Raw genomic sequence first — 13,415 nt, forward strand, 5'->3', positions numbered from 1 at the left:
GTTAAAGGAAGTGTTGTCAAACTGCACAGGCCCAAAAATTATTAAACGAAAAGGTTAGATGAGTTTTCCTCCTCATAACAAGTCTACCAGCAAAGGCTTCCATCCCATGAGTGAGTGGTGAAAAATGATAAAATATCAGCTATTCTGGTGGATGAACCCAGGGATAAACTGGTTACCACCTGAAACAAGGGGATGGTTGGGAGTGTGGCTTTGGGCACCAAATGGCCAAAGTGTTGGGCTCTGATTTGGTTCTTTTTTGTGATGTGTAACTGCATCTAGGTCTTTGATAGATATCTTGGCGTGTGCCATGGAAAAAAAGAGAAAACCTATAGCCTGTGATGGTAAATGGGTTTAGGAAAAAGGGGAGGAGGGAAGAATAAAAATGTCTCCATATTTGTAACTGCTAATTTAAGAGGCTGTGCTCCCTACCTCCAGCCGAGCCTTCTTTTCCTGCCAGCCGCTGCTCCCGTTCTCCCTTCTCCTTATTCCCACTCCATCACACTCTTAAACTGGCAGCTGCAGCACACTTCATGCTTCTGACTTCAACTGAGCCCCTTACCCCCACAATTTTTGGATTGCTACATAATTCACTGCCCCATCCTCACAGAAAGCCATAAAATGGAGGTCTCTCTCAGGTAAGATTTAATCTTATGCTCATTAACTCAGCAATGAGGCTGTTAATATTTATATACCCTAAATCATTAGTAGCTCAAAATGAATTGGGCCATTTGTATAAGAGATGATATCAGGATGTTACTTGCCATACCTGAGGCCTCCAAAAAATCTTTTGTACTGGAAGGTGTCCAAATGTATTTATACTGTATCTCCTGCCATCATAACCAGCATGAGTTGAACACTGATAATTGAAAACTTATTTTTGGACTACCCTGCATGTGGCACTAACATTAGCCATAAAAAAAGCAGGTCTGATTTCTACTATCGCAAGTATGGAGCCATCGTGATAGATGCTGTGTGTATCTGGGGTACTGGTAACACGGACTGAACAGAAAATAGCCAAAATGTAAGGTAACACTGTTTCCTTCTGCTTAAGGAAGCCATGGGAGCATGTATAAAATGTGACATTAGAATTCCGTCAGTTAAGTCTGACAGTATCTGATGTGGCATTCTTCTTTTTACTGTCCCCTGTGCAGTTAAATCTGGAACCATTTATGATGCTAAAGGGGTCTTTGTTCATGACTGGAACTTCTAGATGCTGCAGTAATACAAATACTACCAGTAACAGAGATTTTGGCACAACCATCTTAAAGGGACAATGCTACAGCTGGCAAATCTGATCCTAGGAACTGTTCACCTGGGAGATTACCTTTTCCTCTGCATACTCTTGTGGAGTGCACGATCTGCTTGGTTGCTCTTGCTTTCTGCTCCTGGAAAGTCTTTGTCTAGGACTGGAGGTTCTCAGTGATGAACTTCATGCCTGGAACTCTCTCTCTCCCTCTAATGCCTACTAGAACCTAAGGTTGGTAAACTTCCAGGCACAATGCAAGGCCTTTAGTTAACTCTTAAGGTAGCTTCTGCAGCCTATTAATTCAGTGTCTTATTGAGAGGCTATTTTTATCCTGCCTATTTTAATGATTATTATTGTGGTCAATGCTATGGCAATAGGCAGTGCATGAAAATACATATATTCTATATTTCCCCCAGCCCTAAAATTACCTTTGTTTTAAAAATACCTGCCTGATTTGGAAAAGCTCTTATCCCTCTAAAACAAGGGCAGCAGTATGTTGACATCGCACCTCCACATCTGAATGATCCACCAAAAATCCTATATGGAAAACTCCTGTGGAATTTAACAGGGATGAGAGTTGTAGGGTTGTTTAGAAATTCCTTTACAACCCTGTTACATTTTATAAAGAACATTATATCCTCACGGTAGGTTTTTCTAACTATCCTGTAGAATTCTATAGCAGAGATATAATTCTTTATTAAATTCTATAGGACATGTTTTAAAAAATACATAGGTAAATGTTTGGCCAGACCCTCTGTTGGTATAAATCAGCGTAGACTTCAGTGGAGGTATCCTAATTAACACCAGCCAGGGATCTTGCTAATTATAATTGTCTATTAAATTCTGTAGGACTTTTCCATAGAGATCTAATCTTCTGGATTCTGATCTTCAGTGATGTTTATGTGTCACATCAAATTGTTCCACACTCCCTGCCTACTTGTGTTTTTGAATAGGCAGAGGGATTAAAATGGAATTTCAAGCCTTTCAGAGAGCTCAGATCTTCCAGGAGTGATGATCATGCCTAATATGTAACAAAATGATAAGGTGCGATGACAGGAGTCATAATGAAATTGTAGCCAGGATTTCATCTGCATACGTGTGCTGTAAATGTCTAGTCGCTCCTTCTGAAGCCAACTGGGACATGAACTGAACCCTAAACTGAAATGTCTGAAAGCTAAAAAGTAAGGTGACAGTCAGAGATTCCATGTAAAATACAGCTGAACTATCTGCTTATTGATAACTACATAGCTTTGATTCACTCTAACTCCTGTTGAAGTGAACGAGGTTCTTTCCATTGATTTCAATGAGAGCTGGAGCAGGCCTAATGCAGTAGATTGGCAACAGTATTATCAAGTGTGCACTTATGCTACTTCTGTGCATCTATTGAGATTTAGTATATAGGCATATACAGCTGCTCATCTGCAAGATGTTTGCTAGCACATATTGTTTTTCGCTGTGAGTTATTTCTGCATCTCTGCTTTGTGAATCACAAGGATTAATTCCCTGCAGCTCACAACATCAAACTCTGGAAAACTTGAGGTTTTTTTAAGGAAAGACAGTAAATAGAGATGGAATGCATTAATGAACTTGAAAAATACATTCTCTTCCCTCCAGCAAATGTGAATTTTGGTAGAGTTGTGTCCACTCTCTCATCATTAATTAGGTTGGATCAGTGTACATAGTACTTAGTGATCTGCTGGGCATTCACCAGTTTCAGAAAATTCCCGTTAAACCGGAATATTTTGCCAGTCCATAACCTCTTTAGCACTATTACTTTCTACTACCACATCAGCACATTCATTTATTGTGATTTCAAGGCATATGTAGCTTCCATATTTGTATTTTTAATAGATTTTATGCGTGTGTGATTATGGACGGCCATTCCAGTCTCACCGTGGAAGCTTTTGTTGTTGTTGTTGTTGTAACTGCAATACAGCCGATACAGTATTAAACACAACCAAACCAACCGTGTATATTGGTATCCTTTGCTAATGTGATGGGGCTACAGTATATTTATTCTATTCGATAGCAATGCTAAGATTGCTTCAGCCCTTTCATAAACTAGCGACAGGACAAAAAAGATAGGAGGAGAAGCAGCCTGCAGGGGCTGTAACTTCTAATCCCTGTGAATCAAATTACAAATACATTGCTTATGAATTGTCCTGCTATTCTGGCCCCTTTGTGCTACTCAGTCAGTGCAAAGGGGTTGGATTCTGGCCGCAGTCTGGCAATAGACTATTTCCTTGGGACAAGAGAACTCTCTGCTGATGTGTAACTGGCAGAGGCATCCCCTTTCCTGGCTCTGCTGTGCTACACTTGTTCTCCATTAAATAGGATCCTTTGGAAAGCGGAGCAGAGCAACCTCCAATTATGGGTAGAGAGAGCAAATAGGAGGCTGAATTTTCAGGTGTTGCCTTCCAAAATGCAGGTAATTGGGTAGGTAGCTCTAGTGTGAAGCGTTGTCACATTTTCTCTCTTTTAAAATATTCCCCCGTTTGCTGAGATGTGGAGGAGAAATGTGATAATAAAAAGCTTGAGAGAATCCATTTGGAGGAAAATCAAAACCCAATTATAAGATGACTGAGACTGGGAGTAGCCTGTGCTTATTTGCTACACACAGATCTTTATTATGACAATTGCTGTTAGTGAGAGGTGGGCTTTGGCTGCCTCCTAGTGGCTGAAGAATTATTTTTGTTGTTAACGTCAGCATTAATCCTAAAGTTTCACAATACAGGACCCAACTCTGTTTCCACAGCAAAAGTCCCATTGACTTCAGTGGAAGGGGAATCTAGCTCACAAAATATTCAGGGCAGATATTAGACAGAGTCATTTAGAAATCGACTAAGCTATCTCAGTGCGTTTAGTTAATGACTTTAGATATTGATTCGAAACAGCATGCAGTCTCTGAATGTGATATTTTAATACATAAATCATCGCTAGCTGTTTGGCTTTGGTTTTGATAATGTTTCAAGACAAAAGTGGGACTCCCATAGGATAAATGATTACCTAAAATACAACACATTGTATCTGTTGTACATTTATCTATTATATCTACATAATGCTTTGGGTCTCATCTCCAGTTGTTTTAAATGGTGTTACTGTTGATTTACCCAGTATATGTGAGAAGAGAATCAGGGCCAGTATTTGTTTTGGGTTGGGAAGAGAGAATGCAGTTAATCTGTTATTTCATGACTTTGTCATTTCTAGACATTCCAAAGCCGGTTTTCAAGTCTCAGCACCCTGTGTTATAATCATTAAGATAAAAAGGCCAAATGACCCAAAGAATGCATGACTTGTATTGTATAAACGAATGCTATGTGTTAATTTCCAAACTAGGAAATAGACAGACTAAAACAACCCTCATTTCAGTTTGAATATGACTGGATAAAATGGCTATAATTTAGGCCTGACAGTAAAGTACAGTATAATGAGGAACTATGGGAAAATGTGTATGTGATGTTTAGAAGCAGAGATGAGTCAGAGTTGGAATGGCTGCTTATTTCAGATTTCTCCCTCTCCCATCAGTCAGACACTAAGGTGATAACAAATCTTTTCTGCTAGGTTGGTGGTATTTGGAGCAGATTAACAATTTTTCTCTTAGGCTCTATGTTACATGGCCCGTTATCTCCACATATAGTACTACTGCCACAAGTTGAAGGACAAATATGAGACTAGACGAGGGTGAACAGAGAACAAGATTAAATTGTGCTGTGGACTTTTTCTTTTCAGCAAACCTGCAGAAGTACAGAGTAATAGGCCTGGTGTTTCAGCTTACATCTTCCAGAAAGTTAGCTATGTGTGTGTGTGTCAGAGAGAGAGAATAGAGTATGAGTGAGACAGAGGGTATGTCTTCATTACCCGCTCTGTCGGCGGGTAGCAATCGATTGCTCGGGGATCGATATATCGCGTCTCATCTAGACGCGATATATCGATCCCCGAACGCGCTTATATCGATTCCATAACTCCACCAACCCGAACGGAGTTGTGGAATCGACAGGGGGAGTCGCGGACATCGATCTCGCGCCGTGAGGATGGTGAGTAATTCGATCTTAGATACTTCGACTTCAGCTACGTTATTCACGTAGCTGAAGTTGCATATCTAAGATCGATTTTCCCCCGTAATGTAGACCAGCCCAGAGAAACTCCTGCGTGTGCTGGTCACAATCTGGCCCTACTGTGGTATGCCAAAGCAATTGTTATGTGGTTTATTTGAAGTTCTGCTGATTTCGGGTTTAGTGACTTAGAAATTTCATTTATCCTAACTGCTTCTCATCTGAACTAGGTCACCAGTTCTAATGGTGACCCATTAAGGAAGATGTGGTCCATATGCCAGACATCTGGGGAAAAAGGCTCAATATGTCAGAGAATTATGTCATGCACACAGGGGAGAAGTGAAAAGAATGCGATCCAGAGTACACGCTACAGCTTAGAAAATGGTTTACACTGTGTCATAACTGGACTGTACAGGACACATCAGCAATGTGTTTACTTCACAGTGACAACATTTCCTCCTGAACATTTGCATCAATAGTTGCCAGCCTACGTGATAACCCAATTAAAAACACTGGTTGATCTGTGCAGAAATCAGGATTTCAGTTTCTGTTAGCAAGGTACAAAAGTCAGTGCTGGTGGGTAGTAGTTAATGATACATCTGTTCCATTTCTCCTTGCTTTGACAATGATAAAATTACTTGAGCAAGGGCACAAACTTTAAATCCCCAAGTTTCTCACATGTATCGTTTTGTGTTTCTCTCTTTACATCTGGCTTTAATTTTAACAGAAATGCAGAGAACAGTTTGACTGAAATTGCACTCTGATTTGTGCTGCTAATTTTTACCTTCATGTAATAATAATAATAATAATAATAATAATAATAATAATAATAATAATAAATTAATAAATAAGATCTCTGCATTCAAGGCTGTATGCTAGTGGCTGAATTCAGTTTTAATTTTATATTTTTCCTTCTCTCTTAGTTCAGTTGCTTTGTCTCCTTTTTCCCATGTGAAACTGGAGAGACAAAAAGTTTTGAACTTCAAATATATATATTTCTTCTTATACATGTAAAATATTAAGGACATGTGTATAAAATAGGAATCAGTGTTTTTCATTGTTATACCTTTTTGCTTACAATTAAATGTTATTGACTATTATAGATACATAAAGTAGAAACCTGGCTCCCTTTAAGACAGTGGCAAAACTCCTGTTGAAGTCAATAGAGTCAGAATTTCACCCATAGTTTTGTAAATGTACTCATCACTTTACAAAATAAACAGGACAAGGAGGTCCTTGTCCCAGCAAGACTATGAATTCATAGAGACAAAAACAAAATACAGGCAACAAATTGGTCATAGGAGGGCATGAGGATTCTCATGCTGTGGAGATCAGTGTAGGAAAGAGTTTCAAGAATAGGATTAAGGAAGGAGTAGGATTAAGGAGAGGGAAGGCTTTGGTGGATGGGAAGCATGGGACTGTTTTAGGAGGAAGGATGAAAGGAGCTGTGAAACTGAGAGTTGAAAAAGATTTTTTTTTTCTAATAGCCTCCATAATATGCTAGGCATTGTGTACAGTTACAAAAGAAAGCGTGGTCGCTGCCCCATTGAATTTACACTGTAAAGCAGATAACAGAGTAGTGGAATGGAAACATTGAATAAGTAGGATGGTCAGCTGGTGATCGGTCACTTAGTGATAATATAAAGTTGTAATATTTACATGATCTATGGATATTCCCACATTACATCATTGCTGCTGCTTGGAGCCATCACAATAGAAGTGGGTCCAAATATTGAAGAAAGAATAGTCAGTGGTATCAAAAATAGCCTCAGGGAGGATTGGGATGGAACAGAAGCCCTGATAGATGGCCAAGACAGGTTATTAAACCTTGGTGACGGTAGTTGCAGTGGAGTAGAGAAGGAGGAAACTAGTCTGGATGGGATCCAGATGGATCTGAAGAAGAACTCACTGTAAATGGCACATTGGATGAGTTTAAAAGTGAAGAGAAAAAGGAGACAGGCCAGTAATTGGAGTGGTGGATAAGGTTAAAAGGTAGATTCATAGATGTGTGTAACATGAAGGAAATATGTGTACATGTGATAAAGTGGATGAAGTAATATCTTTTGAAGTTGGCCCAGTAAAAGATATTGCCTCATCCACCTTGTCTCTCTAATATCCTAGGACCAACATGGCTACAACTACACTACATACACCTGTTATGACATTTTATTTTTATGAAATGTCATAGCAGGTATGTGCATTTCCCTCACAATGCGTGTCATAGCATGTATATGTAAGCTGTGCATGGGTAATACAATTTTTTTCTTTGTGCTTAATTTCTAGTTATACATATAAATAGTTATAATCTATTATTTTTATCTACTATGAAAGTCTTAGATTTTCCTGTATACTTATAACATTTTTCTACATATTTTGCCCCCATTCATTTCTTGCGTTTTAAAGGCCTGATTCATCCTGGCACCCAAGCTGAGCTTGGCACTAGAGCTGATTGGAGAAGGGCAAATACGGATTTATACCACTTTCATAGCTCCTCACTCTGAGGTTTTGCCCCCTCAGTGAAGTTCCAGCTGTCTCAGTGGCAACCTTAACTTGAATCTTGTCGCCTGTGGCCCCAGCAGCAGGGAATAGCTGCAGCATATTGTTACACTGGCTCCTCTCTATAGTAATCCTTCGAATAACCCCTCTATGCTATTAAGTGCAATTCCCCAGTGATGGTTACAGCAGTTTTACAGCCCTTTTATGCCAACAGATTGACACTGAAAGGTTAAGGCTGCTGTGAGTTGACCCCTTAAACTATAGCTGATTTGTGCAGTCCATGATGACTTTTTGTAATCAAGAAATAAAGTGGTAAAATAGCAAAATGTTACCAATACAGGACTCAATAAAGAATTAAAGGAAGGTAATATAAGTAATACCAATCAACACAGGTCTGTGGAAAATAGATCTTGTCAAACTAACTTGATATTTTTTATGATGACGTTACAAGTTTGGTTGATAAAGGTAATAGTGCTGATTTAATATACGTAAAAAGCGACAAAGAGTGCTGTGGCACTGTGGACGAGGGGGTGCTGGGGCTCAACCCTCCCTGGAGAGGAGGGGAGCCACACCGGCCTCGTCTCGTCGTCCGAGGGCCTGTATCTTCGGGACCTCAGTCCTCTCCGGCGGTTCGGGCCCTGTACGCAGGGCCGAACAGCGACACAGTTCAATAACAGGGGGGCCAGCCCTTGGGTCGGGCGGGCCCCAACAAACCTAGTAGTCGATTATCGGCTCTGGCCCTTTGGGGCAAAGCAGAGCAGTGGCAAAGTCAACAGGGGCCCAGCCCTTGGTTCGAGCGGGACACCAAACACAGTTATCAGCTCTGGCCCTTTGGAGCAGGGCAGAGCAGGGGCAAAGTCAACAGGGGCCCAGCCCTTGGTTCGGGCGGGGCACCAAACACAGTTATCAGCTCTGGCCCTTTGGAGCAGGGCAGAGCAGTGGCCATGGGGGAGTGGGGGAGGGAGTCTGCCACCTGTTTACGGGTGGCAGGGGGAACGCAGGCCCACCCACTCCTCTGCGTTCCAGCCCGGGGCCCTAATAGCGGCTGACGCCGCTAGTGGCGGTCAGTAGGGAAGGGGGTCCTGACCGAAACACACTGACATAGGCGCAGGGCCTTCTGCAGCCTGGCTATAGTCAGCTGCCCCCGGGCTACTTCCAGCCTCCCCCCGGTTCCTACCTGGTCCATTGGGGTGTCCAGTACCATGGACTCCTCCCAGTCCGGGCAGGGCGGTAGGTCCGGGAATACTTCCGGGACGGTGGACCAGGTGTGGTCTGGCGGCTCCTTGGGGCCGTAGTGGGGACGGGGCAGCTCTGGCAGCTCCTCGTCGTAGCGACTGCAGGGCAGCTCCGGCAGCTCCTCGTCGTAGCGGCGGTGGGGCTCTGCGGCTTCCCGGTGAGGAGAGTCAGCGGGCACGTCTGCTCCTGCCGGCGGCCGAGACCTGACTGAGGGCTGAGGCCCGGATTTTATCCTTCCGGGTCGCCGCCTGACCCTTTGAGGGGCGGGACTTCCTCCCGGCTGTTCCGCCCTGAGGGGTGATTGACGGGGCTCAACCCTCCCTGGGGAGGAGGGGAGCCACACCGCCTCGCTACAGGCACCTGATAGACTAACAGAAGTATTGGAGCATAAGCTTTCATGGGTGAATATCCACTTCATCAGAATACCTACTTTGTTGCGTCTGACGAAGTGGGTATTCACCCACAAAAGCTTATGCTCCAATACTTCTGTTAGTCTATAAGGTGCCATAGGACTCTTTGTCGCTTTTTACAGATCCAGACTAACATGGCTACCTCTCTGATACTTAATAAACATAGACTTCTGTAGGTCATTTGACTTGGTACTACATGACATTTTGATTTAAAAAGCTAGAAAGATATGCAATTAACATGCCATTAAGTATATTGGCTAACTGATAGATCTCAAAATGTAATTGTCAACAGGGAACAATCATCGAATGGCTGTGTTCCTGGTGGGGTCCCCTGGGTATCCATTCTTGATCCTACTCTATTTAAAATTTTTATTAATGACCTGGAAGAAAACAAAATCATGTTTGCAGGTGACACAAAAATCGGGGGTAAATGGTATATAATGAAGAAGACAAGTTAGTACTATACAGAGACGTCTGGATCTCTTAGTAAGCTGAGTGCAATCAAACAATATGCATTTTAATATGGCTAAATGTAATTGAATAGATCTAGGAACAAAGAATATAGGCCACACTTACAGAATGGATACTCCATCCTGGGAAACAGTGACTGAAAAAGATTATGGATCATGGTGGATAATCAGCTGAACGTGAACTCCAAGTTTGACACTGTGGCCAAAGGGGCTACTGCAGTCCTTGAATGCACAGACAGGAATCTTAAGTAGGAGTATTACCCCAGTGTGTGACTGCTGCTGGAATACTGTGTCCAGTTCTAGTTGTCCACAATTCAAGAAGGATGTTGATAAATTGGAGAGGGTTCAGAGAAGAGCCACAAGAATGATTAAAGGATTAGAAAACAAGCCTTGCTGTGATAGACTCAAGGAGCTTAACCACTTTATCTTAACAAAGAGAATAATAAAGGGTAACTTTATTTCAGTACGTACACGGGGAACAAATATTTGACAATTGTCTCTTCAGGGACAAGGTATGGCATGATCCAATGGCTAGTAGCTGAAGCTAAACAAATTCAGACTGGAAATAAGGTGTAATTTTTTCACAGTGAGAGTAATTAATCTTTGAAACAACTTACCAAGAGTCATGGTGGCATCTCCATTACTGATAATTTTTAAATCAAAATTTTCAAAAAGATATACTCTAAGAATTATTTGGGGGAAGTTCTATGTCCTCTGTTATACAGGAGGTCAGAGTAGATGATCACCAATGATCCCTTCTGGCCTTGAAATTTATGAATCAAAGAGGTTAAAGAGTTAGCATTTTAAAGTCCCAAGGATTGGTTTCTACTCCATTGTTGGACTGTTGTCATCATCTCTCATGTGCTTTTTGGTCCCATAACATACTGTTCCCAGTTAACACACTCTTCCTGTGGTTTAGCAGTTTGCAAGTGCCTAAAAAGTGTTTTTTGTTCTTTCCTAGAAGAGGATGCTGAAGAAATAGCCTGCACTCAAAATGAACAGATGTACCTGAACAGGGATATCTGGAAGCCTACACCATGCCAGATTTGCGTCTGTGACAATGGAGCCATTCTCTGTGATGAGATTCAGTGTCAGGATGTGTTAGAATGTGAGAACCCTCAGACTCCTCGAGGAGAATGCTGTCCTGTGTGCCCCAACACGGCACGTGTTGGTTTTGAAGGCAATGTTGGTAAGGCTACTTTAGATTCCTTATTTTACATGAAGCCTGGTAAGCTGACATTTTGAACAATGTCATCTCTGATACGGTAGTTTGAGATGAGCAAAGGAGATGGTGTTCAGATGCAGATCTGCCCAGGGTTTGGCATTTGGATGTGATGCAAAAGTAAGGCTAAAGTTCAGGTTCAGCAAACTCTCACAAGCAAACTTGTGAGATCAGCTATTCTCATGAGATTTCCACAGTCTTAGACTCGAATCTCAATAGAATGGTTATTCCAGTGATATTTTTGCTGTCTTGAGTTGTATCTCAGCTGGGTTTGAAAGAGAGTTCCTTTCTGGCTGCAGTTCTTACACACACCCAATACTGTTGAGGTCACTTCATAACCAGAGGTTTGATCTTAATCCCCCTTTTGGAATCTTTATGAGGTTTGGATTTCAGGTTCTTGTTTGGATCTATCTTTATAAAAACATACCAATTTGATAGTTACATTCCATACACACCTCCTATTTTCCCTACTAAAATTGTATATGTGTAAATATAAAAATTGTTTAATACAATTAAAGAAATTTCAGAGTGTGAAAGCATGTGATGGACAAATAAATCCAGATGAGTAAACCTGACTCTTCAGTCAAAGCCAAACTAAACCTCTTACGAGATATAAAAAAAGGTTTATTTCATCTTCTTCATCTTTTAATTTTTAATATTTTTCATTTCTTTTTTTTTTTTGCTTATTTCAATTTTTTTCTTCTGTACAGGCCCAGAAACAGAAAATACAAGTAATTTTACATTAAAGACTGTTTTTGTCACATTTGCAGTTCAGTTTTTTCAGACCCATGAGATTAAGATAAAATTTTGAAAAAAAACGATGGGGTAGCTTTCTGAACAAAAATCTCTAAACTTTTCATTCTATACGCCTTAACATTGTGTTTAATGTTATTTGAACCATATAATCATCTAAAGGCATTTGAAAAAGGGAAATAATTACTCCTGATTATGTTAGTAGAAATAATGTGGAGTAACGATAAAGGGAAGGGAGGGAGTTGTATCATTAAGCAATAAGACAAGACATGGCATGCATCAATAAGCAGATGGTGCATACTTGCTGTGCGTTAGGAGGCATTAGGCCATGGATGAGTGTCTTCAAGGAAGAAGAGCATTATGGATACATTCTGGAATGTGTTGATGCTATTAACGATATTAATAAATATTCCTCCTAAAGATTTTTGTTATCAGCTTCGCCTCAGAGCTGTGAACTCACTGCCAGTGGGGACTGTACATGAGTATTGCAAATACTTGACAAAAAAACTCAAAGATCATTCAATTGTCTATAGCTTTTGAAAAAAAAATCAGTGTCAAATACCATGATATCGAGTGGGATTTTCAAAAGTGTTGGTCTGTCTGTTCCCAGTGAAGTTGATGGGAATTTCACCATTTACTTGAGTTGGAGCAGAGTTAAGCCCATGTTGAGCACTGTTGAAAATCCCACCATAGTGTTAAGCATTCTTAAAGAGTCCTGGAGCCAGATGTATTCACTTACGGAAAGGGGGAAATTAGTGTGGACATACAGTGGGACACCATTAAAATGTCATTTGCTGTTCTGGGGTAATTGTATTAAACATGCTATTTCCTATTCTGTCCAACACTTGGAGAGGACGGGCATCTAGGGAACTCTTCCACAGCTTACCGATCCCCATTCAGAAAGGTGGGGCATGTGTACCTCTGGGCACTTCTCAAGCTCCCCATTGGCAAAATGACTATTTCCTATGCCTCCATGTTGCACCATTCTGGCTGTACAGACATCATTTCACTCCTTAGAATGTTTTGCTTCTCTCAGTAAACTAATTTGTTTCCTTTTTTGCTCCTTTTATAGGTAGAGGAAGGAAGGTAAGTTTTACTTTTTATCATTTTAAGTGTATTAAAGCCCTAGAAAGGCTCCAGTCCTTTACTTGCGTCACTTAGATAATTTCAGTTATACAGTAAAATATCACAAACACTGCTCATCTCACTCTGGCTAGTGGATATATCAACATGTCCCAGCAGACATCATAAAATAATTAACCTCCTACATCTGAGAGGTTAGTAATGAAACCTCTTTGTTCTCACCGAACCTTCTTCCTAATGCCTGGGGAGATTGCAGTCTATCTCGTAGGTTACAAAATCCTGGGGTGGAAGGGCCCACAACCTAGGTTCCCTTATGGAGAGCACCCTCCCAGAAACCTCCTCTCTTTTATCAAGGAAGTTCCAGCTGTAGTACCTCAGCTGGCTTCATCTCTAGCAGCATCACACAGGGATAAAAGGGATCCAGATTATTTAAGACTTTATGCTGGG

At 41.1% G+C, this 13,415-nt stretch overlaps 1 protein-coding gene across 3 annotated transcripts in view; it reads left to right on the forward strand.

The window, feature by feature from the left end:
* Nucleotides 1–13,415, forward strand: part of COL5A2 (collagen type V alpha 2 chain) — a 330,967-nt gene that overhangs the window by 218,245 nt on the left and 99,307 nt on the right. For all 3 annotated transcript variants that reach the window (XM_050916331.1, XM_050916329.1, XM_050916330.1), the window contains 2 exons: nucleotides 10,872–11,099; nucleotides 12,958–12,971. In XM_050916331.1, coding sequence (XP_050772288.1) covers nucleotides 10,872–11,099; nucleotides 12,958–12,971 — 242 coding nt within the window. The remainder of the gene's footprint in view (nucleotides 1–10,871; nucleotides 11,100–12,957; nucleotides 12,972–13,415) is intronic.

Source organism: Gopherus flavomarginatus, chromosome 10 (genome assembly GCF_025201925.1).
Source record: "Gopherus flavomarginatus isolate rGopFla2 chromosome 10, rGopFla2.mat.asm, whole genome shotgun sequence".
NCBI classification, from domain to species: Eukaryota; Metazoa; Chordata; order Testudines; family Testudinidae; genus Gopherus; species Gopherus flavomarginatus.